Source organism: Aspergillus novofumigatus (assembly GCF_002847465.1).
Source record: "Aspergillus novofumigatus IBT 16806 chromosome Unknown P174scaffold_5, whole genome shotgun sequence".
Taxonomy (NCBI): Eukaryota; Fungi; Ascomycota; class Eurotiomycetes; order Eurotiales; family Aspergillaceae; genus Aspergillus; species Aspergillus novofumigatus.
The window spans coordinates 639,495-664,043 of NW_020194278.1; the positions used below are offsets into that span (position 1 = coordinate 639,495).

Sequence of the window (24,549 nt, forward strand, 5' to 3'; positions counted from 1 at the left end):
ACTATCATCCAGGGATGTAGATGAGCACTATTCCTGAGTAGCATCTGTGATAAAATCATAGAGGTGGCCTAGGAAGTTCAATTTGAAGAGCAGCACTGTTACTACTTTCCATAATAAGCTTCTCCGCACCGCATCAACTATATATATTCCGCAACATCTCTAGGGCAAGCCCACAATAATAAGTATAAGTAAGAAAATATATCCTCCAGGCGCGAGCTTTCTACTAATAATCATTACTCATAAATCTAAACAGATTGACTTCAAGGAAAATTCAGCCGAGGCTGTATGCTGGGTAGTCCCTAATCCACACCTAATATAGCAGGCCGCCCGCCAAACGACGTCACCGACATCTTCCGGCCGCAGAACAACAACATCCCGACAACGTCTTGCAGCCATCCCACCCAGACACTGACCCTCCTTGTCTTTAATTCAATGCAATAACAATGACGAATCCAGAGCTCCGTCGACAAGTCATCAATATTTACAAAGGTATTTGCTCTGCATACTGTGTTTCGTCCTTTCCGCTATTTCGACACTGAACCGAAATGCCCTTCATTGAATGACTATATGCGTTTATATCATTGAAACTAATTCAGATACTGCAGAGCTTCTCTACCTCGGGCGAGAATACCCTCTTGGATATGATTATTTCAGGCAAAGGCTGCATAGAGCGTTCTCCGGCCAAGCGCATCTGGCCGACGAAGAAAAGATTCGGACAGGGATAGCGAGGGCACAGTTTGTAAAAAAGGGTATGATTGAAGTCTTCGTCTCCAGAAATTCGGGAGTCTCTGGCGTGAAAGTTTCAACCGCTAATTATCTACGCATCAGAGATTGAAGCTATGTAAGAACGCGGACTCTACCTTCACCCACACCACCCCACCAACTCCGAGAGCCTGCCCTTCCACAAACCACTCTACACCGACTCCCGAGCAGGATGGATTCCAAAGGAACAATTTATTACATATATTCTAGGATAGCCACTGCTGGACCACCGTTTATCATGAGGAGATCGTTCATATCATGCATCCACACACCCGAACCTTCAGACATGATGCTGATGAACAAACCAGGTATTATCTGAAGCGGTACCGCACGCTGAAACAGAGGTATGAGGATAAATAAATACAGTGGCGCTGCCTGAAACTAGGTGAAGGTTTTGAAAATATACAAATGAAAACACAGAATAGACTTGGGGGTATCACCAATTAGGGTCGTGAGCAATAGTCGATGGACTTTTCTGGCATCCAAAACACCAAAGCCTCTTTATCTTTATGACTCCACCGGAAGTTTCGTCAAGCAGGGTCTACCTTTTTCGACCCCACCAAGCACTCACTTCCAGACACTCTCCACTCGCGAGACCTCCTTTCTGAAACAAGTCGTTTATCATCGCGGTCCACCACCTGTCCCACTCGTCCCTGCTTTTCCCGCTGGCCTCCATGAGCATTGGCTCCATGCCTTCGATCATCTGAATAACAGTCAGAAGTGCAGTTCGTCGGATTGACATCTGCTCCGCGGTCAATTGCTTGCGTGGGCGACCTCCTTCACGTTCCCATCGCAATTCACCCAATGGAATGGCGATACGACGACTGTCCACCTTTTCGAGGATGTCAACTTCAGCATTGAAAGACAACCCAATTGTGGCGCACGGTATAGCAGTGAGTTTTCGGCGATCAAAGGCTTTCTCGACCCACGAATTATAATCCTGGAGAAACTTGTTCTGAGCTCCGGTGAAGGGTGTGGCTGGTGAAAAGGTATACGTCGCGGTGCTGTCCGCGACTTCCTGCTCCCTTGAAGCTAGTTTGCGAGCTGGGGCCGGATTCGGAAGCAGTGATCGAAATACCCAGTCAGAATCCCATACTTCCAGAAATCCTCCAGACTTGAGAACACGCAATGGTTCGCTGAGGCCAGACGCCTGCTGTGCTGGACTAGACGGACACATTCCCGCGTCTTTGATGAACACAAAGTCAAAGTAATCGTCCGGGTACGGCAGGCGAGGCTTGCGTAGGTCATGCCGCTTGAAATGCCAGTTCACGCCTTTCTTGCGCAAATCGGGGGCCACTGAGACGAGGTCGATGCCGTGAAAGGCGATGTTGCGATGGCCGCGACGGCTGAAATAGTCATGACACATACTGGACCATAACCCCGACCCGCATGCGATCTCCAGAACCCTTTTGGGGGGCTGCTCGTTTAGCGATGGCGTACAAAAAGGGCCTCCGAAGACACGAATGAGCATAAGGGAGCGCAATGTCTGGCGGTGAATTTCTGGCAGGTCGCATGGCAAAGGGTATAGATTTTCGGGGTCTCTGAGATAGGTGCGGTCACCTTGGCGGATGAGGGGGTAGGAGGTGTAGTCGTTAATGGACGAGAGGGAGGATGTCGAAGTGCCTGCCCACGTAGGACCGGTCGAGCTCAGGGTGGAATGAAGGTCGGACCCGGAGGCCACGGGGGTGAAGGTAGTTTGCATCATATCCATTTCCGAATTGAAGCTCTATTTTATTCTTCACCAGTCGAGAAATGACGAAATTCCGCGACGAGCTATATGCATTCCGGCCCCTTCGAAATATATTGTAGGAAGGAGAATTGAGCGGAGTGATTATACCATTGTAACAGGAGGTGGTGTGAGAACAGTAGGAACGGACAAAGGATCAAGCGTCGCAGCAGGAGACGAGACAGGAGGGGCAACGCAAGAAACGAGAGCTCAGGTAAGTTAATTGAAGCAGGTCTGGACTGCGGAGAACGAGAGATTGATCCATGGGACTAGAAGACATGAAGAGAAGGAGGGGGGCAAAGACCATCGCAAAATTGCGCCTCAAGTCTCCGTCCGGTCCACGACCCTAAAATCGGCAGTCGAACTCCACTGGGATGACTCCGACAAAAATGCCTAAGTCTTTTCTTACCTACTTCGTAGGTCTGGGAGACTGGGCCTCTCGTCGGTTGCCGGGAGTCTAAAGACCAAAAGGAGAAACTATAATGTCGTTTAAATTACTCCTCCGTAGTTACCACTCAACGGGAAAACTACACTGAACGGTCGCAGACATGAGCACGATTTCAAGGCAATCCAAGACACAATCAAGACCAATCGCTCTGACCATTATTGTTGATGTTAAACTAGGATGCCACCGTCATCACTCTCATTTTACCCGGTCCTTTTCTTGAACGGAGAAAAAAGCGATACTCCGTGTGTGGCGGAATTCCAGGCCTGACCCTATCTACTCTACTCCGTTGGCTTGAATCAGATATCCCCGCTGGCCCACGCCCATCAACTTGATCAGGGGCTCTTCTTGTCTCTCGTTCCCTTCGTTTTTGAGTTTCTGTTTCGGTTACATATCCAGACTCCAGACAATGGAGGCTGTAGATAAATAGATAGATAGAAAGTCTGCACAGATACTCTGCAGGGACTGCTAGTAAAAGTACATCCTACACACTAGTACAAACTACTACACAAATACTGTGTTGAATGCAGATGCAGGAGCATTGACCATGTTACACAAAATGAAACGATGGAACGGCAATAGTTGATCATCTCATGATTGATACTACATTGTACTATCCAGTCTGGTGGAGGGTAATACTACCTATCCAATCTATCCCATAAGGAGAGATCGTCCGAACAGGAACTCGATGATGAATGGCCGTTGAACTAAGAGGTAGAGACTTTCAAGAAAACAAGTTCTCCCCCTTGTCATGATAACAATATTATTCAAAGTATTGACCAACTTCTCACCCAAGACGGAAATTGGTAATGCAGATTGCCAACTGTAACGGACACCCAGTCCAACCAGAACACGCCTTGGTCTGTGTTCCCGGGCAGGCTAACGTAGGTACGGTACAGCCTACATGAGTCTAGTCACACTAGTCGTTCTAGTTCAGGATATTAGTTCTCTCATTGGAAATCTCGATGTCACCGCATTGTGCCTGAGGAAAGTCCAGGAGAGACAAATACGAAAGAGGTACAATAGTCCAACGTCTTATAATTTTCATGTGATTAGCTGGGTACTTGTAGCTTATCTACCTTGTAGCGCAGAAGGAAGTATCATCCGGTGACAGATGGGGTGCAGAATCTGACACCTCTATCCGATGTATCTATCCAACAGTGCTGAAAACGGCGAACAGGCTCCGGACGGGCTCCTGCAGATGGAAGTCACGGGTGGCGGTCCGTTGCAATAAGTACACGTGCCTGCACAGGTCACATTGTGTACTGAGTACACTAGTCGCCAGCACCAGTACCTAGGCACTCAGACAGATTGGTAGTAGCGTCTACGGGTATCTACTCCGTAGCTTCAAGGGCTTAGAACAGAAGGATGAAATAGAAAGCTGTTCAAAGGATCCACGGAGGATTACCATATACCGGGGTTACGATCCCCTATCTCGAGGCAGACATTGCGAATGAAGAATGCTTCTCCAATTCTTGACTTATCTTGGCATATTATAGGCGATCAACATGGCCGACTGACGAGTGACGACTCGGATTGGCCACGTCCTCCTTAATCGTGAGAGTGTCTGCTATCCCTTGATTTCGATACTAACAATTGACATGTCGTCAAATATGTGCAATAATTGTCCGTCTCTTCCTGTCATTGATACATTGATCCAACAGCTGACTACGCCATCTGCACGATTGTCTTATCCATCATATTTGGCCGTCCAGTCAAATTATGGCGTACCATTTCCGGACTTGATATCAGCTGCAGCCGTCGAGCTCAGTTGTCTCGTACAAGTTATCAACTACCCATCCATGCGCAGCTGAAGGATTCACAACTGGCCAAAGTCCGACCGTATCTCCATTACTGCAAGCAAGTTCGGATGATAGTAAACTTATGACCTCTGCAGCTAGCACACAGTACAGTTGTTCTCTTGTTCAGGCGACACTGAAGACGAGACAAGTACATCCGTGGTCAGAAAGTACTACGGTGAAGCCGGACTTGTGGCGGCGTCTGAGCATAGTAGATCGGCCTCTGTTCTCGATGGTTGATGTCGGTGCACTGAGGGCCCCTGTCCCAAGCAAGAGGTCAAACCAAGCAAGGTCGAGTATAAAGCGCTTTAAGCAGCTCACGACGGTGTACTGGAAACACAGAAGAGGCTAAGATATAGTAGGATGTTTACAACATCGTACAGCATATATGCTTGTAGAATGAGGCTGAATTGTCAGATTATTCCTTGTATTGATAAGCATGTCTTCTAGGATGACAGTGACATTTCCGCCTTCCAGAAATTGTTGGCTAGCATACCGAACAAGAATCGAGGACGTATGGAGTAGAGTAGCACAAGTCGGGAGACTTCGACGCGGGAACAGCCTCGATCATCGCTTTCGTCTTAGTAAGCCATAAGTGCGACCCAACTGCTTTGACGACCCGAAAATACCCATGAACAGATTAATATAGGCGCTGATGGGATCGATTTCAAAGATCTGAAGCCAAGTGTCGAGGGGAAAGCTGGAGATTTGGCGGGTTGGGCTGGTCTTGGCCCTGTCATTGTTGGCGAATCATGTTCTCGCTCAAAGAATCACGTGACCATACGACTCCCGCCTTCGATGCAAACCACTTCGCAGCATCAAGGCGACAAGACTGCCATCTCGACCAGACCCCTTGATGCTTCTACTTCATCAATCGATAAGGATACTTGTTCGCATTTTTTGATCTCCTTGGCCCATTCACACTTTGGAGCCTTGATAGCCATCTGGTACAGGCTCATTGCCCGGGACCTCCTCCCTCAGCGCTTGTGACTCGCTCGCCCGCCCGCTCTCCCGCCCCTATCGTTTGACAATCGCTTGCTCGGTCGGCAGATTAGCGAATACTAGAGACAGGAAGGAGGCTGTTTGTGGTGAATTCCGCTGCAGTCAATACTTCGGAAGGACTATCTACGGGGCGGTTCCGCTTCAGGACCCCATGTTGAAGAGAAGGAGAGACCGTATTATCCGATCCTCGACTCCTCCTTTCTCGCCCTCTGCTACTCTCAGCCCTGCGTCGTCGACTCGGAGCATCTTCACAACCTCGCTTCAAGCAACCCGCTCACGGTTTCATCTGCCACGTTAAATGGCAGATGGTACCTACAGGTTCCAGCAGCCTGGGGCCGGGCAATTCTTCTTTCAAACGCAACCACAACAGCACTCTCACCAACGACATATCGCACGAAACGGGACGAATTCACCCACTGGAAGACTGAAGTTCAACCACGATACTCCCTCACCTTCCCGATCTCCTCCTCTCAGTCAGGCCGCGGCTCTCAATCCGTTCAACATGTACAGCCAAACTCATCAAGGGCAGCATGTCATGATGAATAGCGGCCAAGCACATCAGCGGTTTGGCATGCAGATTCCCAAATTTCAGTCGCAGAGTCATCACCCGCACCATACGCAGCAACCTCATCACCACACGCACCACAATCAAGCTTCACACAACATCAACCACCAACACAACTTCTCGAGCGGGGCATTGGCTTCCGCGACTCCCCACTTTACCCCGAGCCACATCCAGAATGGGGCTCACACTAATGTTGACGAAGATATTGACGAATCGATGAATGAGCACTGGCAGCAACAACTTCAGTTGGCCGCGGAATCACGGCAGGCCAGCTCGCCCCACTATCATGCCCGATCTGTCGCACAACAAGCCAAGGGCATCCAGATTGCCCCTAGCCAACCGGAGACACAAGAACAAGTCTCTGACGGGCAGAATGGGGTGGTCAAGGCCAAGGCATCTTCACGGCAAGGTTGGCACGCATTGGATTTCGGCGGACAGGGACTGCGCGCGCTGTCCACGTCTCTGTTCAACTACGTTTTCCTGGAGAAATTGTATCTGAATCATAACAAGCTGAAAGCCCTCCCGCCGACCATCGGGCAACTTCGGAAATTAAATCACTTGGACTTGTCAGGCAACGACCTCACCGAGCTTCCAGAGGAGATCGGCATGCTCACGAACCTGAAGAAGCTCTACCTATTCGACAACAATATCCGCACACTTCCTTACGAGATGGGCTACCTTTACAGGCTTGAAACACTTGGTGTTGAGGGCAACCCGCTGAATGATGTCCTGAAGTCTCACATTATGAAAGAGGGTACCAAGGCTTTGATCAAATATCTCAAGGAAGAGATGCCAGGTTAGTAGAATTGCAAATCTTTTCAAGCATTCTTTCGTGCACAAACATACTGATGCTGATGGCAGTTCACCTCCCACCCCCGGACCGGGACTGGATTGTCCTTGACGAAACCGCCAGCTCCTCGAACCATCGTACTGACAAAGTTACTGTCTTGTCATACAACACACTCTGTGATTCCTCCGCGACCCAGTCACACTACGGCTACGCTCCAGCTCGCGTTCTATCATGGGAGTTTAGAAGGGAGCTCATCCTGAACGAGCTCAGGTCTCACGATTCGGATATCATTTGTCTTCAGGAAGTCGACCAAAGAAGCTATAATGAATACTTCCGGGAACAGCTGGCTTACAATGATTACAAGGGTGTTTACTGGCCACGAGGAAGGGCTATGGGGATGCAGGAGGAGGACGCCAAATGTGTGGATGGATGTGCGACCTTCTTTAAGGGCAGCAAGTTCATCCTTCTCGACAAACAGCTGATCAATTTTGGCCAGACAGCTGTGCGGCGCCCAGACGCAAAAGGTCAAGACGACATCTATAACCGACTCTGGCAGAAGGATCATATTGCAGTTGTCGTATTCCTTGAAAACAGGCAGACCGGTTCGCGGTTCATTGTCGTGAATGCCCACCTCTACTGGGACCCAGCGTTCAAGGATGTGAAACTGATTCAGACGGCTATTCTGATGGAAGAACTCACCAAATTGTCGGAGACGTATGCCAAATGGCCCCCGTGCACCGACAAGGCGGCTTTCCGATTCTCCAAAGAGGAGGGGCAATCAGAAACGCCACCTCTGGAGGAACCGGCGCCATCCGTGCAGTATGCCAGTGGCGATCAGATCCCTCTCCTGATGTGCGGAGATTTGAACTCGTCTCCGGGATCCGCAGCATACAACCTGATTGCGCACGGCCGGCTCGACGAGGAGCATCCGGATTTGGAGAAGCGTCTTTACGGCAATCTCAGCAAAGTCGGTATGACGCATCCCTTCAAGCTGAAGTCCGCATATGGAGCTATTGGCGAACTTCCCTTCACGAACTACACGCCAGACTTCAAAGATATCCTTGATTATATCTGGTATTCTTCAAACTCACTTCATGTTTCGGCGTTACTCGGAGAGGTGGACAAGGACTATCTACAGAGGGTGCCCGGATTCCCCAATTATCATTTTCCAAGTGATCATATCGCATTGCTGGCGGAGTTTACAGTTAAAGGGAAAAAGGGTAAGGTTGTGGAGGCGGACTTTGGGCCGCAACGGAATTGAGGGAATGGAGCATGTTGAACGTCATGAGACTGGTGTTTGTGTAGCCGGTTTGTCTTGTTCTTTCGGAAACTTTGGGGTCCTCTCGTGTATCTCTGGTGTTGTTATTTGCTTTGCTCTGTCGTTTTCTACATTTCCTGTGGTTACATTCCTTGCGTTTGCTGTCAACCGAGGGCACTTGCTCAATTGAACTCGCTTGTCATGTTCTTGGAAATTAGTCAATTGCGCGGTATCCCTTTCTACTCCTGGATCTTCTGCGCCTTTGGTGTCTTCTTGAGTGCTTTCACTGTCAACTCAGTCATGCCTAGTCACGATCGGCACCATAGGCAGCGAATGCGGCTTGAGGTAGCAGGAGAACATCGCCCTGTCTTTTCATCTTCTCAATCTAGGCGAATGTGGTTCATCGTTGCCGTGTACGTCTTTGATTTCGCTACTTCATGAATAAATGCCGTGGCCTCTCGGAGCCAGAGGACTGGCTTGCTGCTGTTTGAATTATCAATCGCTGGTGTGATTGTAGCGATAAGTGAAATTCCCCGAATGGGTTGACGATGTTGTACCTCCTACGACCTACAAACAAGTAAGGAATGAAGATAGTATACATTCTAGGCTAGTTTATTGTACAGTGCAGGAGGATGATGGGGATGCAATGCGATATTCTGTCACAAATGGGTATCCTGACATGTTCCTCATCCAGAAACAGGCAAAATAGGCTACTCCTTCGACGAATCTTCTATCCTTCTCCACACGCCGACGAAACCTCCGCCCACGATCCGGGTCCCGACTTTAGGTCGGCAGACCAGCACGCTCTCCTCTTGCCTTGCAGCTTCTTTAGGAGCGGCAGGCGCACTTTCTACGGCAGCATCAGAAGAGTCTTCCTCTGTCTCCGCCGAGTCCGCGGCCTCAGTCCACGAGGACGGGTCGGCACGCGACTTCTTCACGGCAAACCGCACATCCCAGAGCCGACCACTGCTGATGCCGGAGCCGAGCTCCACGACCTTCTCAAGGATGAAGGGGAGCTTTTGCCGCCGGATGAGGTCCACGCAGTCACCGACCTGGGTCACGCTCGGCATGAACACGACGAGGATGCCGTCCCTTTTCAGGATGGGGGCGACGTGGGGGATGCGCAGGTGCGCGGAGGGCATGTCGAGGATAGCGTAGGAGAGGAACGGCTCGACTGTGGGGCCGCTCGAGAGGAGGGATCTCGACGCGCGTGCCTGCTTCTGCTCTGCGATCCAGTTCTCCACGTGGCCGACGTAGAAGTCGACGTTGCCGGCGTAGATTCCGCGGCGGAACCCGCGCACGATCTTCTCGGCGTGGACAGAGAATTTGGGGGACACGTCTACGGTGTGGATGATGGCTCTTCGGTGGGCGCGCCAGGTGTCCCATTGTTGTTGTTGTTGCTGAGTCTGGTGCTGGGCGGATTCGTCTGGTGATTCTTGGGCGGTGGTGCTGGTCGATTTGGGGTCTGCCTTCTCCGCGCCGGTTCCGGGCCGGATCGGTCGGCCCTGCAGGTATTGGATCTGGGATTTCTGTGGTACGGGAGGTGGAACTGAGTTGGCTGCTTGGATCGCGCGCGCAAGGTGTAGAGTTAGGGAGCCATGACCCGTGCCGGACTCGAGGATTTCCAACGGTGGCTGTTCCTGGGATCCTTCTGCTGGGGGAGTGACGTGGATATCGAGGAGGGAGACAATCAAGTTGGCATCAGCGGAATAGATCTACTGGGACGTTCGTGAGTAGGAGCTTAGCCTAGAGAGCAATGGCGATTGATCTCATACTGGTGTGACGAGTCGCGGTGTCATGGAGACATATTCGTCGAGGGTCGGAAGGCTGAGGCGGTAGTCAGGGCCTGCATTGCGACGGTGAATTAGCTATATACTCCTTGTGATCAAGAGCCTCAAATTGACTTGCCCTTATGCGCCTTGACAAGATCTCGTACTCGCTGGCCGATGATGCTATCGTGTTCCAGTATTCCTCGTCGCACATCGGTCTTCTGCCCTCTTCGAAGGGGCTTTGTTAACGATGGAGTTTTGCCATGGACAACGACCCTGTCGCCCTCTAACATGACATTGATCAGCATACACAGACTCAAAAGGCATTGATTATCTGAATGGGCTGTACCTCTAAAATAAGAAAAATTCGTGTCAATTGACCCCAAAAATTTTGGAACGGGCTTAGAGGGAGTCAGCCCCAAGACTCGGCGCAGAGATTGAAAAAGATGAGCCATCCAACACTGCTTGCTGATAGAAGAAGGGATTAAAAAGAATCAGGAAAATGTCGAGAAGAACTGTTGTTCAATTGCGATGGGGGTTTTGGCAATGGCCAGAATCAAAACTTTTTGACGGTTATCGGACTTGTCGCTATCGGCACTTCTCTATCTCTGTCCACTTATCAAAAACAGGGGCGCGTGGGGACTGGGCCTCCGCATTGATCGGCCCAGTAGAACATCGGAAACCCACCCAATTATCGTCCTGAATCCTTTCACCAGTACCTAAACGTACTTGAGTCCTAACGGTGAAGCAAGTAAAGCGAAGAGGTCAAATCAAATCGAGTTTAGTTGCATCTGACCGAAGCGCGGGGCAGTAGATAACTATTGATCCCACCCCGCGGGATGATTCATGGGACACTATCTTTCATTCACTTCTTTGATTCCTGTTCTTAATCCATTGGGCCATTTATCATACTGAATCAACCTAGGATTCTCCAGCCCTGCACTCAGTTACCAGCCGATTCGTGCCTTTCCCCTATCCAGTGGGTCTCCATTAACACCATCTGCATCACTGAGCTAGCATCTCACCATAATTCTGTCTGTATTCAGTCTTTCATCGTACTCAAGGGCTACCTATTGTCACCATGGGTTCCACCGAACTCCCTTATATGAAGACTAATCCCAAAATCATCTTCTTCACTGATTTTGATGGGACCATTACACTGGCAGATAGTAAGCACACCTGGCTGTGAACTATACTATCAGAGGCTAATTGTCCGCTGTTAATCTCAGGCAATGATTTTCTGGTAACTTCTGGCGTGAAACCCGATCTAGCGTCTCAGGCTGATATATTCAGACCGACAATCTCGGATACGGACGAGAAAAACGTCGCCAAGGAAACTACGATGTGCTCCATGGCAGAGCTAGCTTCCGGTATGTGCAAGTGCAGGGCATTGTTCCCAGCGAAGGCGTCCGCTGACGTCTTCGATTGTTTACAGTGATGCCTTCCGCGATATGTTGGACAGCGTCAAGACGCCTTTCGACAAGTGCATCGAGATCCTCCAGGAGAACATGAAACTTGACCCCCACTTTGTCGAGTTCTACTACTGGGCTGAGGAAAACAACGTTCCAATTGTGGTCTTGTCGTCAGGGATGAAGCCCATTATTAGTGCCTTGTTCGAGTCATTGCTGGGACACAAGCCTCGAAGCCATTTACACATTGTTTCTAACGATGTGGAGAGCCGCGACGGCAAGGACATCAACACCGCAGGCGGTTGGAAAATCAAGTACCACGATGACAGGTGAGACTATCGAAAACACTGGTTGTAAATGTTGCTTCTAGAACCTAATTTGCGCCTTCGATAGTCATTTCGGACATGACAAATCCTTGGAGATCAAGCCTTACGCCGCATTGCCGGAAGACAAGCGTCCTACTTTGCTCTATGCTGGAGATGGTGTCTCCGATCTCTCTGCTGCCGCAGAGACTGACCTTCTCTTTGCCAAAAAGGGGCATGGTAAGCCAGAAATCCCCTGGACCTTCGATCTTCGAGTACGCTACTGATCACAATTCAGATCTGGTAACCTACTGCGAGCGGGAGGGAATGCCATTCACCACGTTCGAAAGTTGGGAGACGATCCTAGACACTACAAAAGACATTCTGAGCGGTAAGGTATCATTGAAGAAAGTGGCTGAAGAAGGATTGAAAAAGGTGCATGAGCAAGGCAATTGAGATGATTCCACCGACGCTGTATAGATTCGGGAGACGTTGGATTCCTTCGACTTGTTTCGGATTTTCAATAGACAAGGGGAAATATCCTCCGATAGTATCTATACATATATAGAGGAAGATAAGCTATATAGAAGGTTGATTAGACGAGGATCGCTAGTTACCTAAGATTTCATCGGACAAGTGCTGAGACAACTATGACTCGCCAACTAGAAAGGCTGTATCGAAGCAATCCCAAATAGGCTTAGATCAAGGAGGGCCCGCGGATCAAGGGACTTCGAAGCCGATAATCAAGAGGTAATATTAAACTTTAGTTCACATGTGACCGCCTTCCGGTCTCGACTTTCCTGGTGCTACCCAATACGGGGCTCGGACAATCGACTCTTCCATCCCCAGATTTGGCCCCCCTTGAGATGGACTGACGGTGTGGCCTGCTTTCATCTTATAGCCTCGTGTGCCCCATCATGCTTGAGCATCCAGCTATTTACCATCCGCTCGAAGATCTCCAGGGGCTCCTTTCCTTAACATGACTCGCCGACTTGTATGGATTATCTTCTCGATGAGAATCGATGATTTCATGTTCCCGCTGCTAATTTTCTTGATGACAATAGGTTCGGACGGGCGTGCAGCTCGCTATCATCGCCGCAATTGCATTACTCCTTGTGGTGATTCTAGACAATAAATTCCGTGTGCTACCGGCGTCCATCCATGGCCACCTTCCCACTCATTACGCTGGCTACGTCGTTACCGATGTGACCGTGGTTACATGCTCTTCTCTCAGCATTTTTTCCAGTTGCAAGGTCGACCCGAAGGCATGGACTAGAGTTGAAAAGGACCTCTATCTGCGCTTGGGGTGGACATCCAGTGCTTACGTACAATTTCAACGGAAGAAGGAAGAGGAACTGCTCGCATCTGACAAGGTGGTGATCGACTTGAAAATAAGCCGACTGACACCGCAATCCTCGAATGACCCACATGGAGAGAAAATTGAATGGGAGCAGAGGCCAGGTGGCATCTGGCTGAAGCGGACGGCCAAGCGTCATGCGAGTGACTCGCAGAAAGCGATCACCTCGATCGATGTCTTGTTCGGTGCGGACGCGGTTGATCCGCGCGTGGGCTGGGAGGTGAAAGATACTCCGCTGCTGCTGGATAGCAAGACGGAGGAGTTGGAGGCCCGCGTCAGTATTCGAAGGGGCGACCCGCCAAAGACCAAGAAGCCCACTCCACGCATTAATGAGAATGGGAAATTCAAAATCATGCAGCTAGCAGACCTTCATCTGAGCACTGGGCTTGGAGTGTGTCGAGACCCAGTTCCGGTAGAGCCCGTGCCCGGTCACAAGTGTGAAGCGGATCCTCGGACCTTGGAGTTTGTGGGAAGACTTCTCGACGAGGAGAAACCCGATTTTGTTGTTCTGAGCGGTGACCAAGTCAACGGTGAAACTTCGAGAGATGCTCAGAGCGCGCTCTTCAAGTCTGTCAAGTTACTTGTCGACCGCAAGATACCTTACGCAGCCATATTCGGCAATCACGACGACGAAGGCAACCTTAGTCGAGAACAGCTTATGACCATACTTGAAGATCTCCCTTACTCCTTGTCAACCGCCGGCCCTGAAGATGTGGACGGGGTTGGAAATTATATTGTCGAAGTACTCGGTCGTGGAACGACCGCGCACTCGGCTTTGACTCTGTACCTACTCGACTCTCATTCCTATTCTCCAGACGAACGTCAGTTCCGAGGCTACGATTGGATCAAACCGAGCCAGATTCGGTGGTTCAAAAGCACAGCGCAAAGCCTCAAAACAAAACACCATGAATACAGTCACATGCACATGAACATGGCTTTTATCCATATTCCGCTTCCAGAATACCGCGACTCCTCCAATTACTATAGAGGAAATTGGTCGGAGGCCCCTACCGCTCCAGGGTTCAACTCTGGTTTCAAAGATGCTCTAGAAGAGGAAGGAATTTTGTTCGTGAGCTGCGGGCAGTAAGTACCCTTTTTAATACTGGGAGCGAGCTGTATGCTGTTTGCTAACATGTCTTCAGCGATCACGTTAATGATTACTGCATGCTTAACAAGGATCGGGATCAGAAGCCGTCTCTCTGGATGTGCTATGGAGGCGGTGCTGGCTTTGGAGGCTACGGAGGTTATGGCGGCTATGTCCGTCGGGTTCGTTTCTATGATTTTGACATGAACCCCGGGCGTGTTGTGACCTACAAGCGACTTGAATACGGCGAAGTAGAGGCCAAGATCGACGAGATGATGATCATCGACGGAGGTGCAGTGAAGGGACCTGATGAACATCATTGAGCGTTCTGATCCCTTGCAACATGCGTCCATCTTCCTCTTCTTGACTTGCCGCTTCTGTCAGGGAGTGCTCTTTACGTGTGGCTTCGAAGCAACTTCGCAATGAGGCATATCGACACTCTCATACCTTGATGTCACGGCATAGATACGCTGTCTATGGTTCACATCTTGCTATCTCGGGCGCTTTTTTTCCCTGCAGTCTTTGTACCTTATATATTGAGTTGAGAAGGCAGGTTAGCATGGGTCTGAATTGTCTCATCATTGAGCAGAGGACCGAGGATCTCACTCTGCAGCAGCATTTATCTAGAACATTTTGCGATTGTTGCAGCGCTAGTATGCCTTGCCTCAATACACTCTCCCACATCTTACGAATGAAAAACTTGATCACCACCATTTTTCGAACAATACCCGCTCCTTACCATCTCCCAGCAAACCTCGAAGAGTAGTGGCAACTTCATCTGTCATCCTGGGAGGCGCACATATATAGCAGACCGTCTCCTCAGGCCTAATAACACCATCAGGTCCTTGGAGCGCCTGCCGCAGATCGTCGGGCTGCTGTCTTCGCGCATAAATAGTCAAATCCTGCTGCGGTTCGGACAGAAGTGGTGCGAAGTCATCGTGGAGATTAGTGAGGAAGAGCCGTAAAGAGATCCGCAGACGGCCCGACTCTGACTGGCAGCGAATGATCTCGCGCAGCCGCGAGAGGAAGAGGATCCGGTCCAGGTATGCCTGGGGCTTTTCTCAGGGAGGGACGGGACAGCTGACCGGGGCATCTTGGTGGAGTAGAAGAAGTGAATATCGGAGTGCTGGCGGTGTAGAGATGTTTCGTCGTTGTTGTTCTTCAGATGCGAGAGCATGGAGATCAGAGGGCTGGGCTATGATTAGCTACTAATTCTCTCAACTCAGTCGTGACTTTGTAGGAGTGCATACTTGATACCCACTCCGCCTGCAATGAAGAGCACCTTCTTGGTTTCATCGAGGTTGATTCCCGATGGAGGCCAGACGAAACTGCCTCCGATGCGGATGCTCAGTTCCTGTCCCTGGATCTCGTCCTTGGGTCTCCAGAGCCATGCGCTGGCTGGGTTGGATGGAGCGTGCTGGACAGCTAGTTCCAGGTACGGCGCTCTGCCTCGCGGGTCCATCGGCGGCAGGCCCGTTTCCTCGTCCATGGGAGACTCCACGGGAGGCCCTGGCGAGGGAAGCACCTGAGCATCTGCCGGGGTGGAGGTAATGCTGTAACCCCCCGCGTCAGCGAGGCCAGGTATATGCACGTCTACCCACTGGCCCGGCAGGAACGTGAGTGGTTGTGGTTGATCAGACTGAGGTCGTTAGTTATATATATATATATACAAGTATTGAGTGGCATAGTCGCGAGAGAAGTATACCTCTCCATCAGCTCGCTCTTCCTGCCCCTCCAGGCTCTGCACATGAGGAGGGATGGTTAGCTGTATCAGTCGCACAGTAGGATTGACCTCGTCGATGTGTGAGAGCCGGACGGTATACATGCGGTTCTGTCGGGGCTCTGCCGCCGTGCGCACCAGATGCGGCACAGAGGCCTTCCTAGTTGATGCGTAATCCATCTGGCGTCGGATCGCACCCGGAACAGACTGGTGAGGTGACAGGGGTTGAAGCCGCGCAGTAAAAGGCACGCGCTGAGACTGAGAGACGAGGATGCCTGGTGCGTGTGATGAACGGTGGAGTCGGTGGCACCACAATAGTCGGGGAGTCTGCATTCGGATGTTCGACCTACTGATTTTGACGTCAAGGTATCTATATCTTTTGAATTATCCGCGTAGACTACCTAGGCTTTGACGTCGGAGACTTTGTTAAAACAACATTGTACGATCAGTTTAGATGAGTACACCTCTCTGATGGTGGATGAGTGGTATGACGTTTACCAGCGTGTCATACTGGAATCATCCTCCATCAATTCCATCCATCTTCCTTAGCACTTCCTCAGTCTTCGAGTTAGATCCGTTTGCGAGGAGATATTGTATGAGTAACGAATGCTTGTTTGCATTAGCCACGCCAATTAGTTAGCATGATGAGGATGAATAATAAGGCGAATTAGACTATGCTGCATACACAATCACAGACACCCAGTGATCTTCCTTCCGTTGGCGCTTCGCTCTTCGACAGACCACTAGCTACGGATACTTCGCAGCTAATTGACTTGGTCAACTAGCTCTTAGCACATCCCCTCAGGTCTACTAGACTACTAAGGCCATCCGCTTAGCCATGCAGATTGATCTCCTCGTCACACGGACTAGCGTGTGATGGCGGGCAGCCAATGTGCGTGTTCTGCAGCCTCATTGGCGATAGATCCCGGGCTTCGTGCTTGTGCTGGCGCTTTCAAACCCGCCAGCATTGGCCAGATGCATCAGCAGGAACCTTTTGCATGTCTTGATTTTCGACTTTCCTGGCTTATCGCTGCTACGGTTGGTGCCCCTCTTCAGGTCTGCTATCTGCTTACAGGGGCACCATGGACGACAAGAGTGCGCTGTAGGCCATATTTGACCCCCTAGGTACTCCGTAGTTAGTCTGACGGTGCTTCTTGCTCTGTTCATATCTAAAACCGTGTTTCCGGCTGGTCTACCGAGTCGTTTTCTGTGATTGTTGCTTGTTTGAACTTCTTCCTCTGGTTGAGTGGTTTGGTTCCTTCAATGCGAGTGAACTGAACGCCCAGCCAGCCGGTCTGGCCGCCAGTGGACTGTTATTTCGACTACACATTCGATAAAGACGAGGTCTAGCTCTTTCATACTTGACTTTCCAGAAGATTTCGGTTTCGGTCGCCATGTATTTCCCACGGAATCATCGCTATCACAAAGTACTTTTGTACTTGATGGCTGCCGAGCTGCCGTTTACCATTGTTATCCTTACACTCACGGGAATCGCTTCTCATAATCTATACCGGACGAAGCTGTGGCAGGATGGCGCAGACAACGGCTTCAACAGTTCCCCCGATGAGCAGTTGTATGCGGCTGCCAATTATCGACCTTATAAGGTGCCTACGGTCTGGAGCGAATTGTACGTTTCCTTGTCTCTTGCCTTTCGCTCTGCTTCTTTCTCTTCTCCAGCGTTCCTTGTTCGTCTAATCCTGAAACCGGAGAAGAATGTCGCTGACGCTGGCTGGGGCTGCAGCATCACCGATTACAACCTAGTACTTAGTGTTTTAAGCACATTTTTCTTGATCACCAAAGTCCCCATACACTTCCTTCGACTGTTCTATCCACCATTGTCGGTTATTGTCCACGGGGTCTTGTTGCAGTATACATCGTTTCTGCTCGGTACCAGGCCGGCCCTGATATGTCGGATCCCGCGCACCCGCAGCCCGGTGCGCCGTGGTACATCACGAAGAAGTGCACCGTCGCTGCGAATAAGGACAACATCAATTACTGTCGTCAGTCGAAGGCCCTGTTTGCATTCACAATAGTAGTCATGTGAGTACCATGCCCCTGCGAGTCGACCCTCAAGGCTGTGGTTAACGGAAGAAACAGCGTTCTCTATTTTGTCGAGTTCGTTCTGAGTATCCATTCCTGCGTTCTGACTCCGGAGGAGCGCGCGGAACGATTAGAGAAGGCGGAAGAGAAGAGAACCTGGAAGGAATATGAAGAAGCCGTTCTCAAGTCTCCCGCAATGATTCCGATGAGCCCAGCTTATCCACAGGGCATGCCTGCTATGACACCCCGTAGCCTTGCCTTCAACCGATTAGGAGGAGACGATTCATCCGACCTACCTCTTCGGGAATATCTCGGCGGTTCAGATCCCCGCCACTCGATGCAGCAGGAGTCGTCGGCGGAGACTCTCGCATCAGGGCAATACGCCCAGACTGGGGCAACGGCCCAGTCTCAGCCTCAGATGTATTTCCCTCCGCCTCCCAAGAAGGCCGCCAAAACGTGACGGCGCATTTTGATCGTGTTGAAGTGTGTATAGGATGTGTGCGACCGGTTATTGAGTGTGAATTTTCACCAAATTTGTTTGCTGCTCTATTCCCCTGTGTATGTTCATGCGTTCGATCAAAGTTCTGTTGATTGAGCTGGTTGCGAGTCATCGATGTGCCATTGAGAAGGCGTCGCCCTCATTTCTTAGATGATAAGAATTGCGACTGGTATCGATGCTGTAATCCATAAACCCGAGACTCATACGACTTCCTGTCACATGAAGGGGCAGTAAGGCTGATCTATGTCTCAAAGCCAACGAGATGGAGCTCAGGTTCGCCGCATATGCCAATCGGTGAAAGGAACCAAAGGGTATCCCTTCGCAGAAAGGGAGTATGAAATCTCGATGATACGAGCCGATATAGTCCAGGGGTTGATAATCAATTTGATTCCTGACGTTTCTTCTCTTTCTTGGCCCAGCGTACTATTGAAGATAGCAGTCAGTTTCAGTCGAGTAACGACAGGAGTAGGTTCAGGAAAAGCAACTTACATCCACAGGCATTACACAAGGTCTTTGGTCCGTCCGGTCCCTTTCTCCATTCCGGGGAATCAGAGGTCCCGCAGTCTGTACACAGGTACTCTCCCTTCAATCTTTTCCTTCGATCGATCTCCTGTGCGCTCCGAGCTTGCTGCTCAATCGTCGCTATATCAATATCGCAGTGCACGAGACAGCCTTGGCGCATGCCCGTGCTGAGACCATGAGACCGCTCGCCCTCGCGGTAACGCAGCCCTGTCATCATCTCAATTCCGTCGATGTGGGCCATATCTTGTGCCTGTCGCGTAGTGCTTTCAAGAAGCGACCCTGGTTCTCCATCATCGGTGTTGACCGTATCGGACGACTCGTTCTCCTCACCTGAGCCGGTCGCATCGTAAGATGTGAATGGAGGCAAGTTCTGGCGCAGGGCAGATGATCCCGAGCTTTGCTTGAGGTATGCCTGTCGACCTGCATTTAAGTCTTCCTCCTCTTCTGCTCTGAGTTGTGAGATGCGCTGATTTAGCCGGATGTTCTCGATCTTGTGTTCGAGAAAGGAATCGAGTAGCGCCGAGCTCCTGGTGGGATACGGCCGGCAGACTAGAAAAACGCCGTTGCAGTTATTATTCTCGTCTTTGATATGTGGATGACCGTGCGCTTCTATGACGCAAAAGGTATTATTCGGCTTGTAGAAGCGGAAATGGCACCGGAGCGGACGGGCCGTGGCGATGCACTCTTCGAGTTGACGGGTGAAGACGGACTTGTCGTCATCGTGAATGAAGCGGGATAGGGCGTCACGTTCGATCTGCTTCGACTCGTATCCGGTAATCCATTTGCAGGACGGCGAAGCGTAGAGAACTGTGCCATCGGGACGTAGGAGGAGGAGCATGTCTGTCATTTCGGCGAGGGCACGCTGCACCCAAACCTGTTCTGTAGTCGCATGGAGAGACGGCTGGGGTTCGGCATCTTGGGGATGGCATTCAAATAATTGTTGCTGCTTTCATTGCTAGAAATTGACCTTGGAACTGTTTGCACATCCATTATATCTCCAGTGTCTCCCTCGTGCTGCAATGCATATGTCTCGTTTGATCTCACCGTGTCCGCCTCCAGAGGGGCGATTTCCATGGTCGCGCGGAAACAGGAAGGGCGAAATGATTGTCACTATAAATGATTCAGTACATTGAGCGAGAGTCCTGATGATACAGGTGCCGATAATGTGAAGAGGCTCGTGAAATCTGATCGTTCAAAGACGGAAAAGATATGCACAGAAAAAGGACGAAGGATTTCCATATGGAATGTGAGGACCTGTGAGATCAACGCCGAAAATGACCGCTGTTGACGCTGTATACCGCCGCATTTTAACCCGTAACTCCCTTCGGCCCTGCTCTCGCTGGCATAGAAACTTTTACCATCTGAGTTCTCGAACTCTTTTAGAAAGGAGAGAGTGGTTTATATTTACGTGATGTACATCGGGGATGTCCTCTAAATTTATAGGTATTTGTGGGGTCAGAGGCAAAACATAGATGACTGGCAAGACTCTCGATGGGCGGGATGAAGGAAGTTGCGCTTGGTCGGCTATGATAGATAACTAGGAAGACAGCGAAGATCAAAAACAGCGTAGTTATAGGAGCCATGACTTCTTGAAACTTAGTTTTCTTTGACATTAGTTAACTCTAAGTGGACGACGGCAGGATTACCTGGACGGGGTTTCTGTGGCAGTTTATCGGGACGTCGAGAACAATATATTGTTCATCTTTTCTTCTTTGATCATGATGAAATATTGTCCATTCCAGTAAGACCTTTCCATGCGTAGTAAAAGCCGATCACGATCTCTTAGTAATTCAAATTCCACTTCTTCTGGGCGACAAGGTCGTTCGACCCTGAAAACGAAGAATCTGCGAATGGTTCTTCTGGAGTGGTCTTACGTCCCGATGCAGCTGATCAACGACTCCGAGACGCCTACAAGTGTGGAAGGAGGCGCCTGGACAATAGGTTCTCAAATGGCTCATCAATAAACCCCACGCCTTGATGCAGCTTGAGCACCAACTCCCAGTTTCAGAGGAGTGTCAGACGCTCGAGATTCGTCGATATCCGCTGCACTGGTCGGAGACCGTAATGCTTTGACATTCGACAATGAAATTTTCTGGTCATATCGCGATGACGTCTGACAATCTGTTCAATCACTTGAGAAATAGAGGGGTGTCGTCAAGCAGGTCCGAAACGAGAGCATACACCACAGCAGCAAGATCTGTGTTGATACAGGACCTCTGTCGGGAATCTCGGGAATCACGTTGACCTTTGGCCTCAGGCATGTCAGGGAAAATTAGAGAACCGGCCTTGCGGAGGACTCGACGGTTTGTAGTTGGAAACCATGGTCGTGGTCTGGCCAACACTGGCGTCTAGGGATTCGGCCGTGCAAAGCTGAGAGTTATAGAACTCTCCACTGAGGAGTTTCTTCGTCGACATCAAAAACACGACGTACCACTGCAGAATCGCCGGTAAGTCATAAGCATTTCCGAGCATGCCCACCGCCCTCTAGACGGCTGGCATACCATTAACACGTAGAAAAACAACACAAACGCAACTACAAGTTGCACGGCGGCTGGCACACTGCTTGCAGAGGACCGATTTCATCGAGTCCAACTCGCAGTTGATACTGAAGGTTCAAGTGCCGAGTCGTATTGGTTGGTTCACCATCTGGCGCGGTTCGGTGAACATGACATCCATAAAACCATTGAGCTCAAGCTGTGTGACAAAGGATATCGAAAGCTGGCTTTGAAAAGGGTTGTCATCATGGCGGCAAGGCGAGGGCCCGCAGTTGCTGATGGGTTCCAACGGCAGAATTGCTCGCGGTTCAAACCAGGTAAGCATGGGCCAGAGTTCAGGTTCAGACAGGCGTGCTGCCTCATTCACAGCAATCACGTTGAAGGGAGTGCTGCCCTTCGCCTTGCGCCGACTTGCATTGAGTTATCAAAAAGAAGCGGCGCGTTCCCAGCTGCCCTCATGGTATGGGACACTGAGGAGCCTTTCATCCCCCGATATTGAGTATGCATTGCCTTTGTCTCTGTAATACAGCTGGATCGAAACCCCAGTTCAAAATGCAGTTCCAGACTCCATTCACAGCTCCCTCAACACTGCGCGGGTTCAGGCTACGAGTCTCGACAGCTCTGCTGGATCCACGTACTAATGTTGAATCAGTCAAAAGGATAGACGTCTCTATCAAAGTCCAGTACGTACAATGCTTTCAATCCTAGCAGGATTTTGATCGATAACAGTCATGTTGTCATTCAGTTGCTTTGTTTTGGATGTCAGCCAGGTAAATAGGAGATTGAGGAAAGGAAGTCGGAAGAGACAATATTGTTCTTATGGTTCTTGGCTAGATATATATACCCAAGAGGCCCTAGCAGGAGTGGATTAACAATGCAGTGTGCCAGGTAAGAGTGAACTAACCGTGAGAGAAAAATCACAGCTCCTTACGTTAAAACGTGAATAGACTGCTACTGAGGCCACTCACAGCTGCTCTTCCACCCATCCTGTCACCCATATAATCGCGCACTATTCCGCTCCCAAGCATTATCTAGTAGTGGTCACCGTAGGTGATGTTGTCACCTTAACCTCAGCAAGCAACTCACAACTATGGAGATGCAAAAACGTAGCCTACTCTCTTCTCAACCAGCACATGACGGCGCTCTACAAAATGCTAGTCATCCATAGTCCCAAAGCAAACAAAGCCATTACTGTCAAGCACGCCATTTTGCGGAGAATAATAAAGATAACGCTGCAACATACTAATGTTTCTTTCAAGCCCATAGAGCCATTTGCGCATATCATGTGACTTCGCGCTTCCTTTCCGCGTCTCTACGCGCAGGCAGAAGCGGCGATATTGATAACGAGCTTCGATTAGGCTTCGGGCACCGACAGTGTTGGGGCGGATAGTGGCTTGACATCCTTTGAAGACCTTTAGAGTCTGGTGGGTAGCGCTGTAGTGCTTGATTTCAAAATGTGAGTCTGCACGCTTCGAACAAACATAACGTCGAAAACTGATAAGCTTGGCAGGTGTAAGTGATGCGGAGTTCGATGACGAAGCACAAGACTGATGCTCTGCTCCAACTATAGCGAAGATAGACAAACTTTCAATACTTGGGTGCGTTCATTCCTACAAAAGCATATGCTCACGATTTCGATTTTTATACTGATTTGTGATTCTTTCTCAGTGTTCGTTCCTTCGACAACACCCGCAGCGAGACCATCCAATTTCACACTCCTCTTACATTGATCGTCGGCTATAATGGCTCAGGGAAGACTGTATGCTTCACCAAACGGACAGCTTGTGAGTGTCATTCATGCTAAGTGGGAATACAGACAATCATTGAATGCCTCAAATATGCTACGACCGGCGATCTTCCACCCAACAGTAAGGGCGGTGCTTTCATCCATGACCCCAAGGTAACCTTGGAACTCACCTTTCTGTTACAGAAACGTTGCTAAGTTATTATGCAGCTCTGCGGAGAGAAAGAAGTCCTAGCCCAAGTGAAATTATCCTTCAAGAGTACATCTGGAGCGAAGATGGTTGCTACACGGAGTCTACAACTTACAGTGAAGAAAACCACTAGACAACAAAAAACACTCGAAGGACAGCTTCTCATGGTCAAGGATGGTGAAAGGACAGCAATCTCATCCCGAGTGGCAGAGTTGGACCAAATCCTGCCTCAGTATCTTGGTGTTTCGAGAGCTGTCTTAGATTCCGTCATTTTCTGCCACCAGGATGAGAGTCTCTGGCCCATGAGCGAACCTTCGGTGCTCAAGAAGAGATTTGATGAGATTTTCGAGGCCATGAAATATACGAAAGCCATCGACAATATCAAAGCCCTTCGGAAGAAGCAGAACGAGGAGCTGGCAAAATACAAAATCATGGAACAGCATGCCAAAGAAGACAAAGAAAAGGCCGATCGTGCAGAGAAAAGATCCATCAAGCTACAGGATGAGATCGAGGCGCTCCGCGCTGAAACCCATCAGCTCTCCCAAGAGATGCGCCGTGTTGCGGAACTCGCCGACAAAGCTTGGAAGGAGTCTGAAAGCTATGCTCAGGTTCTAGGGACTCTGGAAGGAAAGCGTATCGAGGCAAAGAGTTTACAATCGACGATTGACAATCTCAAAAGGCACCTCGTTGAGCTTGATGATCCGGATGAGTGGCTGCAATCAAATCTAGAGCAGTTTGAGTCCAGACAACTCCAGTACCAACAACAAGAGGAAGCTCAAAAGGAGAACTACATGGAGATCAAGGACCGGATTGAGCAAGCCCGTCAGAAGTTGGGAGTCAAACAAGCCGAATACGGAAAATACGAAAATGACAAAGCCAACTTCGAGCGCCAGGTAGAAAGAAGACAGAGGATGACAAGGGAGATTGCTCGCAGTCATAACATCCGAGGCTTTGATAATATTCATGATCAATCCGATATTGACGACTTCATGCGAAAGATTCGGAAGCTGTTGAAGGAGCAACAGCAAGCGCTGGAGCGGGTTAAGCGAGAGGCGCAAGGTGAGCTACGCG

The 24,549-nt window shown here is 50.0% G+C and overlaps 9 protein-coding genes across 9 annotated transcripts; 5 read left to right on the forward strand and 4 right to left on the reverse strand.

Annotated features, from left to right (window-relative positions):
• Positions 1-443: 443 nt before the first annotated feature.
• On the forward strand, positions 444-1,112 carry P174DRAFT_372468 (NADH-ubiquinone oxidoreductase complex 1/LYR family protein; the record flags this gene model as incomplete). The annotated part of the gene is made up of 3 exons (XM_024822433.1): positions 444-489; positions 597-760; positions 1,071-1,112. The coding sequence occupies 3 exons, from the start codon at positions 444-446 to the stop codon at positions 1,110-1,112; spliced, it is 252 nt and encodes an 83-aa protein (XP_024681108.1).
• A 191-nt stretch (positions 1,113-1,303) lies between these two features.
• P174DRAFT_373224 (class I SAM-dependent methyltransferase) lies at positions 1,304-2,473 on the reverse strand (the record flags this gene model as incomplete). Its single annotated transcript, XM_024822484.1, has 1 exon — positions 1,304-2,473. One exon carries the CDS (start codon positions 2,471-2,473, stop codon positions 1,304-1,306), a length of 1,170 nt encoding a protein of 389 aa, XP_024681109.1.
• Positions 2,474-6,032: 3,559 nt separating this feature from the next.
• P174DRAFT_372938 (CCR4-Not complex 3'-5'-exoribonuclease subunit Ccr4) lies at positions 6,033-8,350 on the forward strand (the record flags this gene model as incomplete). The annotated part of the gene is made up of 2 exons (XM_024822466.1): positions 6,033-7,095; positions 7,161-8,350. 2 exons carry the CDS (start codon positions 6,033-6,035, stop codon positions 8,348-8,350), a joined length of 2,253 nt encoding a protein of 750 aa, XP_024681110.1.
• Positions 8,351-8,967: 617 nt separating this feature from the next.
• On the reverse strand, positions 8,968-10,820 carry P174DRAFT_513082 (tRNA (adenine-N(1)-)-methyltransferase). Its single transcript, XM_024831944.1, has 4 exons — positions 10,466-10,820; positions 10,256-10,402; positions 10,123-10,193; positions 8,968-10,062 (listed from the first exon to the last, which is right to left on the reverse strand). The coding sequence occupies exons 1-4, from the start codon at positions 10,569-10,571 to the stop codon at positions 9,058-9,060; spliced, it is 1,329 nt and encodes a 442-aa protein (XP_024681111.1). The 5' UTR covers positions 10,572-10,820; the 3' UTR covers positions 8,968-9,057.
• Positions 10,821-11,197: 377 nt separating this feature from the next.
• Positions 11,198-14,591, forward strand: P174DRAFT_421568 (uncharacterized protein; the record flags this gene model as incomplete). The annotated part of the gene is made up of 8 exons (XM_024824959.1): positions 11,198-11,285; positions 11,346-11,359; positions 11,410-11,486; positions 11,552-11,854; positions 11,919-12,067; positions 12,126-12,223; positions 12,892-14,267; positions 14,327-14,591. The coding sequence occupies 8 exons, from the start codon at positions 11,198-11,200 to the stop codon at positions 14,589-14,591; spliced, it is 2,370 nt and encodes a 789-aa protein (XP_024681112.1).
• A 155-nt stretch (positions 14,592-14,746) lies between these two features.
• P174DRAFT_442363 (FAD-dependent oxidoreductase) lies at positions 14,747-16,611 on the reverse strand. The gene is made up of 4 exons (XM_024827561.1): positions 15,974-16,611; positions 15,519-15,907; positions 15,347-15,458; positions 14,747-15,323 (listed from the first exon to the last, which is right to left on the reverse strand). Exons 1-4 carry the CDS (start codon positions 16,166-16,168, stop codon positions 14,973-14,975), a joined length of 1,047 nt encoding a protein of 348 aa, XP_024681113.1. The 5' UTR covers positions 16,169-16,611; the 3' UTR covers positions 14,747-14,972.
• Positions 16,612-17,382: 771 nt separating this feature from the next.
• On the forward strand, positions 17,383-18,488 carry P174DRAFT_461065 (uncharacterized protein; the record flags this gene model as incomplete). Its single annotated transcript, XM_024829964.1, has 3 exons — positions 17,383-17,844; positions 17,883-18,028; positions 18,086-18,488. 3 exons carry the CDS (start codon positions 17,383-17,385, stop codon positions 18,486-18,488), a joined length of 1,011 nt encoding a protein of 336 aa, XP_024681114.1.
• A 418-nt stretch (positions 18,489-18,906) lies between these two features.
• Positions 18,907-19,896, reverse strand: P174DRAFT_421571 (GATA transcription factor LreB; the record flags this gene model as incomplete). The annotated part of the gene is made up of 2 exons (XM_024824960.1): positions 18,907-18,950; positions 19,017-19,896. The coding sequence occupies 2 exons, from the start codon at positions 19,894-19,896 to the stop codon at positions 18,907-18,909; spliced, it is 924 nt and encodes a 307-aa protein (XP_024681115.1).
• A 1,895-nt stretch (positions 19,897-21,791) lies between these two features.
• Positions 21,792-22,833, forward strand: P174DRAFT_431914 (uncharacterized protein; the record flags this gene model as incomplete). The annotated part of the gene is made up of 4 exons (XM_024825722.1): positions 21,792-21,861; positions 22,074-22,227; positions 22,290-22,314; positions 22,492-22,833. 4 exons carry the CDS (start codon positions 21,792-21,794, stop codon positions 22,831-22,833), a joined length of 591 nt encoding a protein of 196 aa, XP_024681116.1.
• Positions 22,834-24,549: the final 1,716 nt, after the last annotated feature.